This window comes from Lithobates pipiens, unplaced genomic scaffold, assembly GCF_037356315.1.
Source record: "Lithobates pipiens isolate NorthernLeopardFrog02 unplaced genomic scaffold, aLitPip1_a1.2 Scaffold_16, whole genome shotgun sequence".
NCBI lineage: Eukaryota > Metazoa > Chordata > Amphibia > Anura > Ranidae > Lithobates > Lithobates pipiens.
Genome location: NW_027507748.1, coordinates 265714228 through 265737846, shown reverse-complemented (window position 1 = coordinate 265737846; position 23619 = coordinate 265714228). Strand labels below are relative to the sequence as shown.

Below are 23619 nucleotides of genomic sequence, written 5' to 3'. Positions count from 1 at the left end.
CCATGGCCTCTTCCAGTGCTTTGTCCTCGGAACCAGCAGTGCTCCGTAGGCCTTCAAGGGGCTACACAAGTACGCAGGCAAAAATATGCCATGCCGTGCTTGCGCTGGTTTGCTTGGGGGACAGGAGCCACACAGGGGCAGATATTTTGTCAGCTCTGCAGGGGCAGGCCGAGAGGTGGTTGACGCCATGCCAGCTTAAGCCAGGAATGGTGGTTTGCGACAATGGCACCAACCTCCTCTCCGCCCTCCGACAGGGACAACTGACCCATGTGCCCTGTGTGGCTCACATCCTTAAACTGGTGGTGCAGTGGTTCCTGGGCTTACAGGATGTCCTGAGGAAGGCCAGGAAAGTCTGTGTGCATTTCCGCCGATCATTTAATGCCAGTGCTCGGCTGGCTGAGCTCCAAAAGGAGTTGAACCTGCCCAAGAACCGCCTTATATGTGACCTACCCACCAGGTGGAACTCAACTTTGGCCATGCTGTAGCAGCTGCACATGCAGCAGAGGGCCATCAATGAGTACCTGTGCGACTATGGCACCAGGACAGGGTCAGGGGAGCTCGTTTTCACCACGCCAGTGGGGCATGATCAGGGATGCATGCACTGTCCTGTCACCATTTGAGGAGGCCATGAGGATGGTGAGCAGTATCAGTGCATGCATTGACCCTGTACCTCTTGTCCACCTGTTGGAACATAAGCTGCGTGGAATAATGGACAGGGCACTTGAGGCAGAACAGAGGCAGGAAGAGGAGGACTTCCTTGCCTCTCAAGGCCCCCTTTATCCAGACAGTGTTCCTGCTGTCCCACCCATCACACAGGAGGAGGACGAGGAAGAGGAGGAGGAGGAGGCTTGTGTCAGCATGGAGATGTAGCCTGGCACTCAACATCAGCAACAGCAGCCTTTTAGGGATGATTTACAGTTCCAAGAAACACATGGACTTGTACGTGGCTGGGAGGAGGTGGCTGCGGATCATGTTGACCTTAGTGACCCAGAGGACTCCGAACCGAATGCCATAGCTAACCTACACTGAATGGCCTCCCTGATCCTGCAAAGCCTGCGGAAGGATCCTCGTATTCTTCGGATCAAGGAGAGGGACCATTACTGGCTGGGCACTCTCCTTGATCCACGGTACAAGGGTAAGGTTGCGGACCTTATCTTGCCGTCGTAGAGGGAGCAGACGATAAGACATCTCCGGGAGGCCTTGCAGAAAGGTCTGTGCAATGCGTTCCCAGAGATGGGCAGGTTATAAACTCCTGGTCCTGGACAACTTGTTGCTGAGGCTTTGGTCAGTGACAGAAGGAGCAGTGGAGAAGGTGGCCGTCTGACCGATGCGTTCAGAGAATTTTTTAGTCCGTAGCCCCAAGGTATGATCGGTTCCAGCAACCATCGCCAGCGTCTGATTTACATGGTGCAGGAATACCTAGGGGCAAGGTCAGACTTGGACATCTTTCCCACCGAAAATCCTCTGGCTTACTGGGTCTTGAGGATGGATCACTGGCCAGAGCTTGCACATGTCCTGCATCCAGCGTTCTTTCAGAATGCACCTTCTGTGCTGCTGGAGACTTTGTAACTGATCACAGGGTGCGGCTGTCCACCGACCTGGTTGATCGGCTGACCTTCATAAAGATGAATCAGGCTTAGATCACCACCAGCTACCAAGCACCTGAAGCTGATGTAACCAAATATTTTTTTTTAAATGTCACATCCCTTCAAGACTGCCTATACCAGGGATATGCAATTAGCGGACCTCCAACTGTTGCAGAACTACAAGTCCCATGAGGAATAGCAAGAATCTGACAGCCACAAGCATTACACCCAGACGCAGAGCAGGATGGGACTTGTAGTGCTGCAACAGCTGGAGGTCCGCTAATTGCATATCCCTGGCCTATGCTGATCCTGAGTATCATATACAGTGGTGTGAAAAAGTGTTTGCCCCCTTCCTCATTTCCTGTTCCTTTGCATGTTTGTCACACTTAAGTGTTTCGGAACATCAAACCAATTTAAACAATAGTCTAACACAAGTAAACACAAAATGCAATTTGTAAATGAAGGTGTTTATTATTAAAGGTGAAAAAAAACCCAAACCATCATGGCCCTGTGTGAAAAAGTGATTGCCCCCCTTGTTAAAACATACTATAACTGTGGTTGTCTACACCTGAGTTCAATTTCTCTAGCCACACCCAGGCCTGATTATTGCCACACCTGTTCACAATCAAGGCATCACTTAAATAGGAGCTGCTTGACACAGTAAGGTCCACCAGAAGATCCTTAAAAGCTACACATCATGCCGAGACCCAAAGAAATTCAGGAACAATTGAGAAAGAAAGTAATTGAGATCTATCAGTCTGGAAAGGATTATAAAGCCATTTCCAAAGCTTTGGGAATCCAGCGAACCACAGTGAGAGCCATTATCCACAAATGGCGAAGACATGGAACAGTGGTGAACCTTCCCAGGAGTGGCCGGCCGCCCAAAATTACCCCAAGAGCGCAGCGACGACTCATCCAAGAGGTCACAAAAGACCCCACAACAACGTCCAAGGAACTGCAGGCCTCACTTGCCTCAGTTAAGGTCAGCGTTCATGCCTCCACCATCAGGAAAAGACTGGGCAAAAATGGCCTGCATGGCAGAGTTCCAAGGAGAAAACCACTGCTGAGCAAAAAGAACATCAAAGCTCGTCTCAATTTCTCCACAACACATCTTGATGATCCCCAAGACTTTTGGGACAACATTCTGTGGACCGATGAGACAAAAGTGGAACTCTTTGGAAGGTATGTGTCCAAGTATATCTGGCGTAGAAGGAACACTGCATTTCATAAAAAGAACATTATACCAACAGTAAAATATGGTGGTGGTAGTGTGATGGTCTGGGGCTGTTTTGCTGCTTCAGGACCTGGAAGACTTGCCGTGATAAAAGGAACTATGAATTCTGCTGTCTACCAAGAGATCCTGAAGGAGAATGTCCGACCATCAGTTTGTGTACTCAAGCTGAAACGAACTTGGGTTCTGCAGCAGGACAATGATCCTAAACACACCAGCAAGTCCACCACCGAATGGCTGAAGAAAAACAAAATGAAGACTTTGGAGTGGCCTAGCCAAAGTCCTGACCTGAATCCTATTGAGATGTTGTGGTATGACCTTAAAAAGGCCGTTCATGCTCGAAAACCCTCTAATGTAACTGAATTAGGACAATTCTGCAAAGATGAGTGGGCCAAAATTCCTCCAGGACGCTGTAAAAGCCTCATTGCACGTTATCGCAAACGCTTGATTGCAGTTGTTGCTGCTAAGGGTGGCCCAACCAGTTATTAGGTTTAGGGGGCAATCACTTTTTCACACAGGGCCATGATGGTTTGGATTTTTTTTCACCTTTAATAATAAACACCTTCATTTACAAATTACATTTTGTGTTTACTTGTGTTGTCCTTGACTATTGTTTAAATTGGTTTGATGTTCCGAAACACTTAAGTGTGACAAACATGCAAAGGAACAGGAAATGAGGAAGGGGGAAAACACTTTTTCACACCACTGTAAATGTACTCACCGAGGCCAAGATGCCGAAAGCGGTCGCTGTTGTGACTCAGTGCAAACCACCCCTGAAGGTGGCACAGAGGGTGGTTGCACCAAGAGGCACAAGCTACCAGTAGGACAGTCACTTGCTAATAGATCAGCAGGTAGCTTGAGCAGAGCTGAAAGGTGATGTCCCGTGGGAAGGTCCAGAAGCAATGGTAGCAAGTTCATAAGGTAAAGGCAGAATCCAGGAGGCAGGCCAGGGGTCACAGTCCAGATCAGAAGACAACAAGTACAAGGAAAGTACCAGGAAAGCTGAGACAGGAGGGTAATCCAAAGACAAGCCAGGGGTCGATCACAGGAGATAGCAGGTAAGTCCAGATGCAGGCTGAGGGTCAAACATGTTCAGAAAGCGGGAGTCCAAGGTCAAACCAGAGGTTGGGTCAGGAGAAGATCAGCAAGGTCGATGAGGCAATCCGGGTCACAACGGGTAATACAGATCACAAGAGCAGATGTGGGAATCACAGGAAGCTGAAGACAAACCTGCAGTGTGTTTGGATGACCTCACTTCCTTTATAGGTCAGCGAGGGGTCACACCCTGTGTGCGTGTACTCATCGCTTTAGTGTATTCCTATTGCACACAACTGTGCGCTAGAGTGTCTTAGCCGTGCACATCTTTTGACAGTGCCCCCCCCCTGGAGGGGCAGCCACCGGACGCCTAAGCTGGCCATCAATTCCGGATGTTGCTGATGGAATGTCTTCATTAATCTGGGAGCATGAAGATTCTTGGATGGTTCCCAGGAGTTATCTTCTGAAGGGTACCCCTTCTATTTTACCAGGTATTGTATTTGCCTACCGACTTTCCTGCATCCTAGTAAAGCTTCCACTCATCTTCTCCATCGATCTTGATGGGTGGAGGAGGAGGCAATTCTCTTCCAGGAAAAGGACTAGGGACCAATGGCTTCAAAAGGGAGGCATGGAAAACAGGGTGTATCCTGTACGATCCAGGGAGAGCTAGTTCAAAGGCTACAGGATTTATTACTCTCTTGATTTTGAACAGTCTTATGAATCTGGGACCCAGCTTGCGTGTGGGACAAAGAAGTTTAAGATTAACGGCAGATAGCCAGACTTTCTCGCCAATTTTAAAGGTAGGGTTCTCTTTCCTTCCCCTATCATGGTATTTCTTGTAATCGTCCTGGGCCTTCTGTATGGTCTCCTGGATCCTTTGGAAATGAGATTGGATGGCGGTTATCCGATATTGGACCGCAGGAACAGTAGATTCTGGGATGGAGTTGGGGAGGAAAGAAGGGTGAAACCCACAGTTGATCCAAAAGGGAGTCTGGTTGGTAGTTGTATGTATTGAATTGTTGTAGGGGAATTCTGCATATGGCAACAGGGCTGACCAATCATTTTGAGATCCTGAACAAAAGCAGGAAAGATACTGCTCAAGGGTTTGGTTTGTTCGTTCAGTTTGCCCGTTACTTTGGGGATGATATGCCGATGGCAAACAGATCTTGATTTCCAGTGTCTTGCAGAGTTCTCTCCAAAATATAGAGGTGAACTGAGGACCTCTATCTGACGTGATACTGCTGGGAACCCCATGGAGCCTGACAACCTGCTTATTAAACAGATTGGCAGTTTCCAGAGCAGAGGGGGTACCGACCATAGGTAGGAAATGGGCCATCTTTGAAAGACGGTCGACTACTACCAGGATTGTGGTGAATCCTTCCGAGGGCGGTAGCTCCACAATAATTTATAATAATAATAATTTTGGATGAAATGCTTTGCAGCAGGGCTCATTTCTGCACTCCAACTAGAGTATCTGGGAGATGTTGCAGTGTCGTGGCACCAGCACCAGTGCCTAAGGCCCAATTTTTCAGCCCCTGTTTAACAGGGGCATGTAATCACAATTCTTGATATAATATTTCACAGCAGGGCCCGTTTCTGCACCCACCAAGAATAACTGTGAGGACTTATAGTGTTGTGGCATCAGCACCACAACCACCAAAGGCCCAATTTTTCTACCACTGTTTAACAATGGCATGTAATTACAATTCTTGATATAATCGTTCGCAGCAGGGCGCTCCAGCGCCCACCAAGGGACACTTTGAGGGCTTACAGTGTTATGGCAACACCAACACCTTAGGCCCACATTTCTGCAGAGCATATAGGGCAGGCCCCTACTTTCAAACATCCAACTTACAAACGTCTCCTACTTGCAAACGGAAGGAGACAAGAGGAAGGGAGAAGAAAAAACAGGGGTGATAACCCTTCCCTATGTTTTCCAAAAAGCTTAAAAATAGATTTTTTGACTGGAGCTACACTTTAAAAATGTACCAGTTCAAAATTACAAACAGATTCTACTTAACACAACAAACCTACACAGTCCCTGTCTTGTTTGCACCACCTGTATACTGCTGCTCTGAGTATATAGGGCCTGGTTGCCCCACGCCTTAACTTTTTTTAATTTGGGTACGGGTTTCCCCTTAATATCCGTACAAGACCCAAAGGGGCTGGCAATGGGCAGGGGGGCTACCCATGCCATTTTTTTCTCAATGATTTTCATCCGTATTGCCAGAACCAGATGTTACATTAAAATTGCAAGCAGTTTTAAATGACTTTTTTTCCGTTAAATGTCATTTTGTGCAGGGAAACACGTACCACTTCACAGGCCTCCAGGCATGATATTTAAAGGAATATTTCACTTTTCTTTTCACTTTAATCGTCATTAAAATCAGTACTCCCGAAAAAAAAGCTTTTTTTTTTTATTTTTTGGCATTGATCCATGTACCCTGGGGCAGGAGCCAGGTCCCCAAAACCTTTTTTAGGACAATATCTTGCATATTAGCCATTAAAATTAGCACTTTTTATTTCGAACGTTCAAGTCAAATAGACTTCAACGGGGTTCTAAAGTTCGTACGAATTTTCGGTCCGTTCGAAAGTCCTGGTGCGAACAGAACCAGGGGGTTTTCGGCTCAATCCTAATGCTGAATCTAAAGTCTTCACTAGTATCACTTACACAAACCCAACATACTCTAAACTTACAAGCTGGTTCATATAGAATCGTATTTAATCTATTGAAATCAAATGTGTAAACATTTTTAGGAAATTGTTAGTATTTGCAATTAATGTGAAAGTTGGGATTTTACTAACAAGTTTTGGCTTACTGTGTAGTTACCACATAGAAAAATAATTAGTCAGCTGTGAGCCACTTTTAGCATAAAATGTACGAAACAGATTAAACATATTAAAAAATCATTTCAAACATTTATGAAAATGGGGAACTAATAAATAAATGTATGCAAATCATATTAGTATTCTTTTACACAAAATAACATGCACAATAGTTTACTGGTCCTTCAGTTCACACTCATGTAAATATCTTACTGCTATCATAATGGCGTTCCATGACTGGCTGAAGACTTCAGAGGAATTATCTCCTTTGTAGTACGTCTGTAGCTCAGTCCTAAAATGATTTTCATTGATCTATAAATTAATCCAACATTAGAATTAATAATTAGATGCCACAGTTTATTAGTAGATACACTTTAGTTCAGTGTTGTCACATTATGATTTCTTACCAATTTCTGAAAAGTCAAGGCCAAAATGACACCAACAAGTTCCACGATGAACATAAGCAAAACAAGTATAAAGAACTGTAAAGATAGAAATAAAACCATATGACTGTAGAATGTAATTAAATTAAATGAACACACAAACAATAACACATCTATGTAAGCAATTTTGCAAAACAAGGTTTATTTGGATTGTCTACTTTTGCATACTATTGGACACAAATATTTCAACATTTATTAAAAGCTTAAAGGTTTATTTATCATTATTTTGGATCAAGATTCGCACAAGTTTTAACCAAAATGTGCCCAATTGTGGGCCAGCATTAGAGTCTTCGAATTCACTCTCTTTATCACAGTGGTTTATGCCCTTTTTCAAACAAGAGTTGCCCATGTGAAAATTTCATCAAACAGAATTCCCCAAATACCAGTTTTTACGGTGCAACTAAAGTCAAAACTTTTTTTTTGTAGTTTTGGATACAGTGGAGTGGGATTAGAACAGCTGTGAGTTTTTAGTGTTGTCTGTGCCCCTGTTAGGGAGATTCCCGCTCTGTATTTGTCCTAATTTATCATTATCACTGAAAGGGAAAGTAAAAGAAAACCCCAAATATTGGGTTGACAAGAAAATCCCAAATTTTGGGTTGACATCAGAACAATAATGCGCAGTACACACGATCAGAAATTCCACCAGCAAAAGTCAGATGTGAGATTTTGGTCGGAAATTCCGACCGTGTGTATGCTCCATCTGACTTTTGCTGGTGAAATTCCTGCCAGAAAAAGATTGAGAGCAGGTTCTCAATTTTTCGGTCGGAAAAAGTTCAGATTGGAAATTCCGATCGTCTGTACCAATTCTGACACGCAAAATTCCTACGCATGCTCGGAAACAATTTTACGCATGCTCAGAAGCATTGAAATTCATTTTCTCAGCTCGTCATAGTGTTGTACGTCACCACGTTCTTGATGGTCGAAAGTTCAGAGAACTTTTGTGTGACCGTGTGCATGCAAGCCAAGCTTGAGCGGAATTCTGACGGAAAAAAACATCCAAGATTTTTGCGAAGGAAATTCCACTCGTATGTACGGGGCATTTGGCTGCATGTAGCATCATGTAGCTTCACTAGCATTTCCTAAACTTGAGTTTAGGAGCCTTTGGCGTTTTTGCCAAAGCTCCTAAACTAAACTCCATAAAAGCCTATGTGTCCATGTACACATAGGCATTTTTAGGGTTGTTTAGGAGCTACTCAGGTTAGGGGAGGTTCAACCTCCCCTAACCTTCCTTTCCTGAACATAAAAGAATCATGCTCAGGATAGGAATGTTTTGACCGCCTGCCTCAAAACACACCAAATTGTGTCTAGATTTTGCCATGTTTTGCATTTTCCCATGCTCGGCAGTCAAAGTACTTCAAGTGTACATGAAGCCTAGTAGAGGGGAAATCTTCCATTGGAAATACAAGTTCTGATGACCCTGGTGACACCCCAGGATTCCCTCACTTTGGAGGGATTTTATCTAATTTCCTGTTTTAGCTATTTAGCAAATTTCCCATATGCGAAACCAATGGCAAAAAAATCTGATGAGTTATTAACTGAGGGTTGTATATTCATGGACAAATGCGTACAGTAAAACCTTGGATTGCAAGTATAATTTTTTCCTAGAAACATGCTTGTAATCCAAGAAAATTTCCCCATAAGAAATAATGGAAACTCAGATGATTCATTCCACAACCAATAATTCATAAGTCCTTCAGTCTATAGTCCATATAAAAAGATTATAGCAATGTGACTTCAAGACAACTTCAAGGCAACTTCCATTAAAGTCAATGGAGCACCTTCAGTAGTGCTAATTAAGACAGCTCTCATTGGCTAAAATGGGATTTCACATGTCATGCGACTCGGAGTCTCATAAGTCAGATCCCAAGTCCTGTGAACTGAGCCTAAATGTTGTACCATCATTAAATGTAACCATATTGCTACTCTTAGATTTTAGACTTCTCTTTTATACTCAGTTGTGAAGTGACGCTACTTGTATTTTGCAAGATCTTCGCTCATTTATCAAGTTAAAATTTATAAAATAAATTTGCTAATTTTGTAAAACACTTGCAGGCCATGTTACTCGCAATCCAAGATTTTACTATATTTTAAAGATCATGTTGCTTTGGAGATGTTACTTTTTTGTCGGGTGGCTATTATATATATATATATATATATATATATATATATATATATATATATATATATATATATGTGTGTGTGTGTTTTTCATTTACTTTGTTAAACACAAAAACAAATCCTTTGGAAGGTAGAACAGCTCATATATATGTACTTCATCTGTGTATTTATCCGTTTGCGAGTTCAGATGCATGTAACTACCCCTCGAACCCCGAACCATATTCCCATCCCTACTCATGAAGGATACATACCTCAGACACAGATAAGTGGCATGAGTGCTTAGTCTTCCAATGCTGCTTTTTTGAGATTAGATACTATATGTTATTTTTACTTAATGTTGTCTCATTCGTTATATTGGGCAAAAATTTTTGAAAAAATTGGAGTTTAGGTTGTGGTTGTGTGCACTAAAAAAAATGTAGTATAGAGTGTGTTTTTATGAACATATAGATTTGTTAAACATTTGCACACAAAACAAATAAACAAATTAATGCTAATATCCTTGCATTCTATAGGGTTTGGGCATTCAAGAAATACATAGAATAGGATTGAATAGATTAGGTTCACGAATACATAGCTGTATTCATTCGTGCTTTTGCAAATTATCTGTTCGGCTTTTAGCAGTTAAGATTTTAATAACTGAAGTAGGGTGTGAATTATAAAAAGAGCACAGAGATGGATCAAATTTGCATACCTGACTGCCCTAACCCCCACCCATTCAAATAACCAAGTAATTCCAAATATTCTTATGTTTCACAGAAAGAGATTTATTTTCACAATAAGATTTACTCTTTTAATTAAATCTTACATGCAGTAGGATTTAATAAAAAAAATTACACTGCTATACTAAAATTTGCTGTTTTAAAATTTGCAATCCAATAATTATAGCGTTTAATAAAAGTATAATTAATTTACATTACAGCTGATTTAAAAAAAAAAAATAATGAACCACTAAGCCAAGTATTAGTAATTTGTAACTTGTTAAAAGCATGCAAATCATTTTACTTGCTAAGGGCAAGACAAAGTGGCTAGCATCTTCATTATATATTTCCACAGTGATATGCACACTTTATTTATTCATTCCCATGGATGAAATATAATCCTTATTTCCCATATGTTTCCAGTCACTGCTCTCTAGCTTTCCAGCTCACACTTTGCTAAAACTGGACTTTAGTTTGATTCCCTAAAGTTGAACTCCAGGCAAACAGTTTATTACATTGATGAAAACATGATAAAGGAGCTGTTTTGTTAATGTCCATCAAATAATTGACTTACACAGCTCTGTCACACACCATAACCCTGTCTGGCAGGGCAGAAGACCTGATTTTTTTTCTGTTGTAGTAACACTTACTTGACTTCTTTCCATCCCAACCCTCTGATTTGACAGTGAAAGGAAAAGCATCAGACTGATCCTATGTCGAATTCAAGAACTTACGCTGATTTAATTAAATAATAATACATTTAGGAAGTACAGTAGTACCCTGGATTACGAGCATAATCCATTCCAGAAGCATGCTTGTAATCCAAGGCACTCATATATCAATGTGAGTTTCCCAAAGGAATCAATGGAAACTCAGATAATTTGTTCCAGTGTCACTGCTACTGTATGCAGTATCGTATGTGGCCAGAGGTGGGGGAGGGTGCTTACAATGATCAACTTTATTTATGTAAAACCGTTATCCCTAGAGTCTAGTACATCCAAGATGATATAACTCTACAAAGATAATGAAATCGTAAGGGTAATGATGTTGACCACGGGTTAAAATCTGCGGGTGTGTGGTCCTCAAATCACATACAAATTTGGTGTGTAAAAAAATGGGCGCTGGGAGACAACGAAGAGAGAGAAGAGAGAGAGAAAATAGAGAGCATAACCAAGAGTGGCCAACCAGGTATTGCAATATGCACCTTTAGGTTAAAAACAAGGCCTATTTCTGTGCTAAGAGACTGTCTTGCAGCTCGAAGAACTCCCTGTACATCTTCCAAGGGAGCCATGTTTCGATGGCATTATGTATCCGATTCCTGTGCCAGAAGAGATTCCATCCACTCAATATGATAAATCTCAGTGACCCACTCGACTAGGGATGGAACATGGGCCATATGCCAGTGGCATAGAATGACCAGCCAAGCTGCTTTCAAGCAATGCCTAAGAAGACCTCTTTTGATGCTTTTGAATTATCCAGGTAGTATAGAAAATAAGGTTACCTAATGAGTGTTGGTAACTGTCGCACCTCAAACAGTTGTATAAAGCCATAGAATTAGGTCCCAAAAAGCATTGATAGGAGGGCATTCCCATCAGATGTGTAGCAACAAGCCTTTACTAGCATTGCAGCGCTAACAGAGTTCTGGTACTGAGGGTTAAATCTGGTGCAATAATGTTGAACATCTGTGATATCATGTGATAAGTTTGAATTTTGTTTTTTAGGCCTTACTTAGGATACTTAGGATAGATGGTGGATGAGAACGAACAATTTTTGCCTAGTGATCTGTAGTGCTTTGGACATTGAGAGTGGATGCCCATTTGGCAGTGTATTCTGTTAGCAGTGTTAGCAGTATATGGACACTGGCTGCTCTGTATTTTGAATTAATGCTGAACTCACTTCCAGTCCGGTATTCACTTTCAGTCTGGTACACACTATTAGGTAGTCTCGGCCATACATGCATGTTCGATTCGAACACCGGCTGTTCGCCCGTTCGGCGAATCCAGAACTTTGTAAGCCGTTTGCACCATGTTTGCGTGGCACTCACGGCCCACAATGCACTGCGTCATCTCAGTACACAGGCATCCTCAGTGCAGGATGCCTGTAGCCAATTATAGCTCAGGGGGTTTAGTACACGCCCCACACTATATAAGGCCTCCAGCGTGGCAGCCTTGTGTAGTGTGTTGCAGCGTTCAGGGAGAGAGCAGGATAGGCAGGAACAGTGTCTTCTTTTCTTGTGAATCTAGCGCAGTTACAGTGGGTGTATTGTGCCTCCTGCACAGTATACACCTGAAGCTACCCCCAATTTCTGGTGTTGTTCTGTTTCTATACCACAGGCAGCTGCAGCAGTTAGAGCTGGTGTACTGTGCCTCCTGCACAGTATACACCTAAAGCTACCCCCAATTGCTGGTGTTATTCTGTTCCTATACCACAGGCATCTGCAGCAGTTATAGTTGGTGTATTGTGCCTCCTGCACAGTATACACCTGAAGCTACCCCCAATTGCTAGTGTTGTTCTGTTTCTATACCACAGGCAGCTGCAGCAGTTACAGTGGGTGTATTGGGCCTCCTGCACCGTATACACCTGAAGCTACCCCCAATTGCTGGTGTTGTTCTGTTCCTATACCACAGGCAGCTGCAGCAGTTAGAGTCAGTGTATTGTACCTCCTGCACCGTATACACCTGAAGCTACCCCCAATTGCTGGTGTTGTTCTGTTCCTATATCACAGGCAGCTGCACCAGTTACAGTTGGTGTATTGTGCCCCCTGCACAGTATACACCCAATTGCTGGTGTTGTTCTGTTTCTATACCACAGGCATCTGCAGCAGTTACTGTCAGTGTATTGTGCCACCTGCACAGTATACACCTGAAGCTACCCCAATTGTTTGTGTTCTTCAGATCCTATATCACAGGTAGGTAGCTGCAGTAATTTCAGTCGGTGTACTGTGTCATCTACTCAGTGTGCACTTAAAACTACCCCAATTGCTGGTGTTCTCATCTCCCTGCAGGCTATTAGTATGTCTTGAAGGCCAACAAGGAGAGGCAGACAGTCACGAGCCAATAAAAGAGGGCAAGCAGGCTCTGTGTCTAGAGGCAACAGTGCTGGTAGTGGACGCGGTGCATCGCCATTAGCACGTGGCCATTTGACATGCTTGTCCTTATTTTCGGCAGCTGGACGCATTGAGCCGCAACATGCCGAAGACTTGGTAGAGTGGATGACCAAGCCCTCATCCTCCTCATCCTCCTCATCCTCTCTCACCCAGGCTCAGTGTACTGGCAAAGCAGCTGCCAACGAGTCCTCTTCCCTCATCTCAATGTCATCAGTCACTCCTTCTCTAGACCCACCATGTCCTCCTAAGGAGTCCCGGAACTATTTGAGCACAGTGTTGGGTACATGCTCCAGGAGGATGCCCAGCGTTTTGAAGGCTCTGATGATGATACCCAGCTAGAGGAAGGCAATAGCGTGAGCCCAGAGAGAGGGGATGCGCAAGAAGGACAGCAATCTGCCAGTCATGTTCTACCAGCTGCAGCATACTGCCAAGTTTGCTCCAGTGATGAAGAGGGAGGGGATAATGAGGTCACTGACTCCACATGGTTGCCTGATAGGAGAGAGGAGGAGGAGGAGGCACATCTCAAATGAGACAGGATGCCCTCCAGGGGCCAGCTTAAGGGCAGCACACCGACTGAATCACACCGCAGAGCTCCGCCTGTGCAGGGCGCTGCCTCTGCGCATTTTTCCAAAAGTTCTTTGGTGTGGGCCTTTTTTGAGATGAGTGCATCAGATCGCACCTCTGCTATTTGCAACATATGTCTCAAGCATATCTCGCGTGGCCAAAACATCAGCCGCTTGGGCATCACATGCTTGACCAGACATATGTTGACCTGCCATGCAGCTCGTTGGCAAGCGTACCTTAAAGACCCACACCAAAGAACAAAGCGGACCTCTCCTTGCTCTTCATCAGCTGGGATCTCCAACCCCACTATACCTTCAGTCCTCTCTGAAACCTGCACTGAGAGGAATGAAGGTGTAGAATTAGTTGTGTCACAGCCAAGTACTTGCGGGCACTCTGCTAGCAGTACACCCACGTACGATTGTAGCAGGCAAATTTCCCTGCCCCAGCTGCTGGACCGTCGAAAGAAGTTCACTGCCAGCCATCCACATGCCCAGCAGTTGAATGCTAGCTTGGCTAAATTGCTAGCACTTCAACTGCTGCCTTTTCACTTGGTAGACTCGGCCCCCTTCCATGAGTTTGTGCAATGTGCGGTTCCTCAGTGGCAGGTTCCGAAACTGCACTTTTTCTAGCGGAAGGCGATTCTGGCTCTCTACCGGCATGTGAAAGGCAATGTCTATGCCTTGCTGGACAGGGCAGTCAGCGGTAAGGTGCATATTACCGCTGACTCATGGTCCAGCAGGCATGGACAGGGACGTTACCTATCCTTCACGGCGCATTTGGTCACTCTTCAGGCAGCTGGGAAGGATGCAGGGCAAGGTGCAGTAGTGTTGGAGGTTGTTCCACCACCACGCCTCCAAAATGCTACTACTGGTTGTGACACACCTCTCTCCTCCACCTCTCCTCTTCTTCCTTCATGGCCTCTTCCTGTGCTTTATCCTCGGAACCAGCGGTGCTCCGTAGGCGTTCAAGGAGCTACGCAAATACGCAAGCAAAAAGATGCCATGCCGTGCTTGCACTGGTGTGTTTGGGGTACAGGAGCCACACTTGGGCAGATATTTTGTCATCTCTGCAGGGGCAGGCTGAGAGGTGGTTGATGCCACGCCAGCTTAAGCAAGTAATGGTGGTTTGTGACAATGGTACCAACCTCCTCTCCACTCTCCGACAGGGACAACTGACCCATGTGCCCTGTGTGGCTCACATCCTTAACTTGGTGGTGCAGCGGTTCTTGGGCAGGTACCCGGCTTACAGGATATCCTGAGGCAGGCCAGGAAAGTCTGTGTGCATTTCGGCCAATCATATAATGCCAGTGCTTGGCTGGCTGAGCTCCAAAAGGAGTTGAACCTGCCCAAGAACCGCCTTATATGTGACATGCCCACCAGGTGAAACTGGCCATGCTTCAGCGGCTGCACAGCGCAGCAGAGGGCCATCAATGAGTACTTGTGCGAATACGGTACCAGGACAGGGTCAGGGGAGATAGTTTTTTTTCCACCACGCCAGTGGGGCATGATCAGGGATGCATGCACTGTTCTGTCACCATTTGAGAGGCCACGAGGATGGTGAGCAGTGACAGTGCATGCATCAGTGACACTGTACCTCTTGTCCGCCTGTTGGAGCATACGCTGTGTGGAATAACGGACAGGGCACTTGAGGCCGAACAGAGGCAGGAAGAGGAGGACTTCCTCACCTCTCAAGGCCCCTGTTAGAAAAGTTTTAAATGTTTATTGTGTGACTATTAGAAAAACAATAGTCCTGAGACTGATTTGTTAAAAAGCTTACTTCTGAGCACATTATTGTATTAACTCATTGTATTGTTTTGTCTTAATTAACTCCATAGTAAGTTGTAGAATCATTAGATTTAACTAAATATGATAGCCTAAGAATGTACAGGAAACATAGCTAAAAGAATAAAGGTACCAGTTCGTACCATGACAACGTTATTTATGTTTCCTCAGCCAATAGAAGCATAGAGATGTTATTCTTATGGGTTATGTGAAGGCGGGACACAGTCTTTTGGCAGACATTTTTCTTCAGCTTTCGTGCTGTAAGCATGTCTCTCTGTTGTGGGCCACATCAGAAATACATTTTCCTGCTTCTCAAGAACAACCTGGAGTTTTTTTTACTGATCACAAGGGAAATTCCTAACATTTTTGGTCTTTCGAGCCGGGAGCAACACGCTGGTTTTCAGATCAGACTGCCCCGACAACACTTCGGTGAGTATTGGACTTTGAAGCTCACCGACCGATTATAAGTCCCCCCAATCAAAGTTATTGGTGAAAAAGGGGCAGGGGCAAAAAAGATCTGGATTCCACTGTCTGTTTCCGAACCTTGTGTGATCCAGTCCAGGTGTTTGAGAGGTAAGATAATTTAAATTATTCTTAATTCTTTCTGAGTCTTTTCTTTTCTTTCTCTTTGCTTCTGGTTTAATGTGTTGTAATTGCCGACATTGGTATTGATCGTATAATATCTAGATGATCCAGTGCTCGTAGACAGAGACACTTGGGGACGTTGTCTAAGGTAAAAAATTACGTCGTCCGCTGTCCGGACAGATAACAAAAAGATTTGAGGTATACCGAATGTCAGAGGTTGATTGCCTGACTATTTCAGCGCTGTTTAGTTAAGTGATCTACAAAGATCGCAAGGCTATCTTTTTTCTGTGTGTTTACTTATCTTTGTTCATGTTTAACCCTTTTTGATTCTCTCGATAGTGTGGGGAGTGCTGATGTTTTTTTTTTTTCTCTTGTATTGCTGCTTTGTTGGTTTCTAAAAGGAGATAAGAAGTCATTCTTCACCTAAGCACTGCACTCACCCTCCCCCTCCCCTCATGGAAGGATTGTTTCTGCTAGAAGTTGTAAAGTTAACCCTTGATTAGCTATGACAATACAGAAGGGTTATATTGTATATATTGAAACTTAGCATAAAAGAAAAAGAAGGTAGATGGCATTTTGGAGTAAATAGAATGTTGTAGAATTATCAGGTGGCTTGATGAATGTGAAAAGAAAAAAAAAAAAAAAAAAGGCTGAGAATGTTTTCATTGCTATGAAGGTTAAGAAGCTGTTTCTCAGAAACAAGAAAATGCAGATTGCCTGACAGAGGTTAATTTGTGCATCTGTGAAAATATTAGGACTTAGGACTTTTTGGTGGGAAAAAGAGTCTGAAAAATAGTCTTAAAGTAAATATTTATATTGGATTGGAGTTATTTTTAGAATTCATAGACTTTCAACTGTGAAGTGTTGATGATGCAATGCTGTTTATATTTGGGTACATTTATAAGTCAAAAGGCTAAGTTCTGAATCAGAATACTAAAAAAAATTAAAAAGAAAGAAAGTTCTATTTTGGGGCCCTGTGGATAAGCTTAAAATGTCAGGACCCAAAGTTCAAAAAAGGTATGGGTTGGAAATGGCGGAGTATTGGCTTCAGCATGCTAAAATTAGGGTAGAAGGAAAAAGAACAAAGGAAAAATGCCAAGCCCAATTGTCCCTAGTGGACAAAGAGGATGATCTCATCTGCTACACCCAGAGACCACCTCCCTATAATGGTCCTCCCCCTCAGGTGCAAGTAACTGCCCAGAGTAACACCTTCCCTGTGACATCCACCCCTGTCAAAGGAACCGCCTCTGAACAAAACCCCAACTCCACTTCCTCAATCTCTCCAGACAGTAGTTCAGTCCTGGAGATGAACAGATCGATCCTTGAAACATTAACTGACGCCATAACTCATGCACTAGGTGCCCCAGCAGGAGCCAAGAGACTAAGTAAACCTCCTATTAGGTATGGTGTGGAGGACGGTGAGGAATACCCCTTGATAGAGGTCCCAAACCCAAGGGGAGGACAGAATGATGCACTGGGCCAGCCATATCCCTTGACTATGACTGTTTTTCGACCATGGACTGACAGTGATATACAAAAGGCTACAGAACACATAAAACATCCAAAATTAGGTCCAGCTGAATTCATTGAAAACATAGAGGGATATATTGAATGGGGTGGAAGTAGAGAGAGCCCTGAGGAGAGTATTAGGGTCAGATTGGGCTTCGGTAAAGGGGGATTGGGACCCCTGCGCCCTAGCAAATGCACATGGATCCATTGCCTCCAGAAAGCCCAGACTTAGGAAACAGGTTGACTGCCCTACTGAACAGATGCCAGCTTAGATGGGTACAACGGACTGATTGGCAAAAAATAAATATGACAGTACAAGAAGATAAAGAAAGTGTCAGTGACTACCTAAATAAATTACGAGAGATTTTTAGAGTGTTCTCCGGGCTCCCCGAAGCTGAAGATGTGAATAGTGCATATCAGCAACAGCTAAAGATTGCTTTTTTTAAATGGATTGAAACAGGATCATAAGGATTACATTGTTAAAAACATGGTTACTTACCGAACTGCATCAGTTTTAGATGTTTTACAATATGCTAAGCATTCTGAGAAGTATTTGAAAGCAAAAACAAAAAAGAATGTGAAAGTAAAGGTTTTTATGCAAGGTGATGAAGGAGAGGAGGATGCAGAAGAGTACACTGCTGAGGCAGAACCAGAGGGGTCTCATAGAGGAAGGATTACTCTACAGAAATAGACAGTGCAACGAGAGTACTTCCACCGTGTACAAGCACTGGTAGCATCAGCGGTGTAGTGGTTAGCACTCTCGCCTAGCAGTGAAGGGGGTCACTGGTTCGAATCCCAATCATGACGCTGCCTGCCTGGAGTTTGCATGTACTCCCTGTGCCTGCGTGGATTTCCTCCGGGTGCTCTGGTTTCCTCCCGCACTCCGGAGACATGCAGGTGGGTTGATTGGCTTCTGTCCCGGTTTGGCCCTGGTATATGAATGGGGACGTTGGATCCTTGGGGGTGGAGAACGATGTGGGTGTACAGGGGTAGAGGCTAGACACTCGCTCGGGCTGAACCGGATGGACTGGTGTCTTTATTCAACTTTACTAACTGAAAAGGTACCACATGCAGTGTTTGTTATCCTGTTACAGCAAAAGATATCACATTTGAGCCCAGCACGACACCTTTCCTGTATGACAATACTCTTGACACAACCTCACTTAACAATACAGAGGTGTACTACATTAAAACCATCCACACTACCACTTCCTACTGACGGGTATAAACATGACTGCACTGCTGCCATCACTGAAAAGGTACTGCCACGAAGTGATCTGAAAGATGTACCATTATCTAACCCTGACATGATACTTTTTGTTGATGGTTCTAGTAAGAAAAATCCAGATGGCACAAATGCAACAGGATATGCAGTAGTGACACAGGATGAGATTTTGGAAGCGGGCCCACTACCAAAACATTATTCAGCACAAGTTGCAGAACTTGTAGCATTGACAAGAGCATGTATACTGTCAGAAGGAAAATCTGTAACCATATACACTGACAGTCAATATGCCTTTTCAACAGTGCATGTTTTCGCACAACAATGGAAAAACAGGGGGATGGTCACCTCCAGTGGTAAACCAATTTCACATACGTACTTCATTTTAGAACCAAAAAAGCTTGCAATCTGTAAATGTCAAGCACATACAAAATATACGGACCCCATCTCAAAGGGGAATAAAAGGGCAGATGAAGCTGCACATAAAATAATGACGAGAAATCATAGTGATAGATCATACAGTCCTTACTGATATGCAGCAAAATGCCCCCCTGGGGAAAACAATATTGGAAAACAAAGGGTTGCACAATAATTGATGACATTTACACATCACCTGAAGGGAAACCGGTATTACCAAAATCTTTATTTAGGTATGCAGCAGTATTGACACATGGAGTAACGCATGTGTCAAACAGGGGGATGACTGAGATGTTAAATAAAGTATGTACAGCCTATGGATTCACAAACTACTCAAAAACTTTTTGCTCTCAATGTCTTATATGTGCAAGACACAATGCTCAGGGAGGTATAAGACCACAGAAAGGGAAGTTCCCTACACCGCAATATCCATTCCAACACATTTGCATGGATTTTATTGAATTAGACAAATGTGAAAGGAAGAAATATTGTTTGGTACCCAGGCACCCTGACCAAATGGGTGGAGATATTCCCGACAGGAAGTGCAGATGCACAGACTGTAGCCAAAGCATTACTAAGAGATATTATTCCTGGATTTGGAATCCCTGAAAGGATTTACAGTGATAATGGACCCCATTTTGTAATTAACAAATATACAACATTTGATAGAAGTGATGAGAATTAAAGGGAAATACCATTGTGCCTATCATTCCCAATCAGCTGGATTGGTAGAAAGACATAATGGCATTCTAAAAAGCAAACTGAGAAAAGTTATGGAAGAAATAGGTAAAAATAATTGGATGTATTGCCTACTAGTAGCTGTGACCAGTATGTATATCACACCCCCAAAAGAAGATGAAAAGGTGCATGTGGGAGATTGGGTCTCAATAAAAAGTAATAAGAAAAAAAAGCAGTGGTAACTCCCCAAGGTGGGATGGTCCTTTCAAAGTCCTTTTAACTACCCCTACTGTGATAAGGATTGCAGAGAGGTCTACCTGGATTCACCAGTCCCATTGTAAAAACGTTTCACAGGCAGAGTAGGGCCAGTTGGCTACAAGAGGTCCAGAAAGTCCGGCTACAAAGGGAGGTCTCACACAAGGTGGGACTTGTCTCAAACCGGTGAAGTCTCCCTCCCCTTCCAACTCCCCTATCCTATCCGCTGGAACTCTGTAGCTGGTTAGGATGAAAGGGACAGTAATTATCCTTGGGTTACTGGTGACTCTAGGAGAGGCATCCATAAGAGGGGGTAGGCGCTATGGAAGAGTAGAGGAACCTTTGGATTGGGAAAGAACAGGAAAAGCATTAAATCTAACCTTTATAGAGGGAATAACTAGCACTATACTGGTAGACTTCTGTCAGATTGCAGATTGTGGGGATACAACTGGGGCTAGAGGACTTCTATGGGCAGATAAATATATCTGCTGGCTCTGGAATAAGGCAGGATGTCAAGCATGGGATCAGGCCCTATGGACTACAGCGCATCAAGATTGGGGGTATAATCAACCAGGGGCTAACAAGAGTGGTATAAAGGAGAGACTCATAATCACAAAAGCGGCCAACTCCCCCTGCACAAATAGTAAGAACTGTAACCAACTATTAATAACATTAACGGAGCCGAGGAAGGAAGATCAGCGGTTGTATTCCATGGGAGCATGAGTGTCAGGAACTGATCCCTCAGGAACATTTTTCCTTGAGGTATTACCACCTAATAAAATTAAACAACAGGAAAAGGTAGACTCAGAAGGGAAAGAAGAAGGCCATACTAAAATAGAAGTTCTGAGTAAAACTATAAGATTCACTAACCTAACAATAGAAGATGCCATAGCTTTGGAGACGGGCTACCAAGAAAAAAATGAGTGGTTAGAATGGTTGAGGTACACGGTTAGAACTCTGAAAAAGGAAAACTGTTTAGTTTGTGCCAGACCACATTTAGCAACAGTTCCTTTTCCTCTAGATCACAATACAGATCCAGAAGGTTTAAAATGTATGTTGCAATTGTATAATAAGAGCTATAAACCTGAAGCAAATTCTACTTGTCACACATTGAGTTTGTAGTTTCCCCCAGTACAGAGACCTCAGATACCTCCAGTGGTTACCGCTTATCCGGGCAACTTTACTTGTTTTGCACTCCCAGGGAACCGTAGCGCGGTGGATCTTGGGTCACTACCCGATGACTACTGTGTGGAGAGGATTAACACGGACAATGGTGACTGGGTTGAACATGACATTCAGAGAGCTGATGTCTGGTGGATGTGTGGGGATAAGAAACTGCTAGACTACCGGCCAATGCCCAAGGGGATTGCGCTATGGTCCAGCTGGCTATGCCCCTGAGAATCCTGTCAGAATACCCGTGGACTAAGAGTCACCGACAGTATCATAGGGACACCTCTCCCTTGGGGTCATTTGACTCTCAGATCTACATAGATGAGATTGGGGTACCGGACGAGTTTAAAGCCAAGAATCAGGTGACAGCTGGGTTTGAGTCTCTTCTCTGGTGGGTGACTATAAATTAAAATGTTGACTGGATTAATTATATATATATTATAACCAACAACGATTTGTAAACTATACTAGGGATGCTGTGAAGGGCCTAGCAGAACAGTTGGCCCCCACATCTCTAATGGCCTGGCAGAACCGAATGGCTTTAGATATGGTCTTAGCTGAAAGAGGAGGGGTATGCAAAATGTTTGGTAGCATGTGTTGTACATTTATCCCCAACAATACAGCTCCTGGAGGGACCGTGACCAGAGCCTTGGAAGGACTGACTGCGCTATCGAATGAATTGGCGGAAAACTCAGGTATTAATGATCCATTCACAACTTGGCTTGAAGGATGGTTCGGTAAATGGACTGGATTTATCACATCATGTTTGATCTCAATCGCTGTGGCTTTGGCCGTTTTGGTCACTTGCGGATGCTGCTGCATTCCCTGTATTCGAGGACTTTCACAAAAACTCATTGAAACTGCAGTCTCAAGAACAATGTATCAAACCCTCTCTACCTCTGAGGATACCTATGTGGACATTGAAGCTCAACTTAATGACATACAGTCCGAAAGTGTATAACACAGGGACTTTCATCGAAATGTGTTGAGATAAAATAGTCACACAAAGAGGAGGGAATGTTAGAAAAGTTTTAAATGTTTATTGTGTGACTATTAGAAAAACAATAGTCCTGAGACTGATTTGTTAAAAAGCTTACTTCTGAGCACATTATTGTATTAACTCATTGTATTGTTTTGTCTTAATTAACTCCATAGTAAGTTGTAGAATCATTAGATTTAACTAAATATGATAGCCTAAGAATGTACAGGAAACATAGCTAAAAGAATAAAGGTACCAGTTCGTACCATGACAACGTTATTTATGTTTCCTCAGCCAATAGAAGCATAGAGATGTTATTCTTATGGGTTATGTGAAGGCGGGACACAGTCTTTTGGCAGACATTTTTCTTCAGGTTTCGTGCTGTAAGCATGTCTCTCTGTTGTGGGCCACATCAGAAATACATTTTCCTGCTTCTCAAGAACACCTGGAGTTTTTTTTACTGATCACAAGGGAAATTCCTAACAGCCCCCCTTATCCAGATAGTGTTCCTGCTGTCCCGCCGATCACACAGGAAGAGGAGGAGGAGGAGGATTGTGTTAGCATGGAGGTGGAGCCTGGCACTCAGCAGCAGCAGTCTTTTAGGGATAATTTACAGTCCCAAGAAACCCGTGGACTTGTACGTGGCTGGGAGGAGGTTAACAGGGGTGTGTAATTACAATTTTTGATGCAATACTTTGCAGCAGGGCTCATTCCTGCACTCCATCTAGAGTATCTGGGAGAGGTTGCAGTGTCGTGGCACCAGCACCAGTGCCTAAGGCCCAATTTTTCAGCCCCTGTTTAACAAGGGCATGTAATTACAATTTTTGATGCAATGCTTTGCAGCAGGGCTCATTCCTGCTCTCCAACTAGAGTTTCTGTGAGGTGTTGCAGTGTTGTGGCACCAGTGCCTAAGGCCCAATTTTTCAGCCCCTGTTTAACAGGTGCATGTAATTACAATTCTTGATATAATATTTCACAGCGGGGCCCGTTCAAGCTCCCACCCAGAGTAACTGTGAGGACTTACAGTGTTGTGGCACCACCACCATCACAATCTCCAAAGGCCCGATTTTTCTACCACTGTTCAACAATGGCATGTAATTACAATTCAGGATATAATAGTTCACAGAGTCCCTTTGAGGGCTTACAGTGTTAACTTGTGGCAACGCCAACACCTTAGGGCCAAATTTCTGCAGAACATATAGGGCAGGCCCCTACTTTAAAAAATCCAACTTACAAACGTCTCCTACTTGCAAATGGAAGGAGACAACAGGAAGTGAGATGAAAAAAGACGGACGGCAAAAAAAAATATACAGGGGTGATAACCCTTCCCTATGTTTTCCAAAAGGCTTAAAAATAGATTTTTGGACTGGAGCTACACTTTAAAAATGTACCAGTTCAAAATTACAAACAGATTCT

At 43.5% G+C, this 23619-nt stretch overlaps 1 protein-coding gene across 1 annotated transcript in view; it reads right to left on the bottom strand.

Moving 5' to 3' along the window:
• LOC143982549 (tetraspanin-18-like) overlaps positions 1–23619 on the bottom strand; it is a 132036-nt gene that overhangs the window by 26751 nt on the left and 81666 nt on the right. The window contains exons 4-5 of the mRNA XM_077481389.1: positions 7086–7160; positions 6892–6990 (exon numbers count right to left, since the gene is read on the bottom strand). Coding sequence (XP_077337515.1) covers positions 6892–6990; positions 7086–7160 — 174 coding nt within the window. The remainder of the gene's footprint in view (positions 1–6891; positions 6991–7085; positions 7161–23619) is intronic.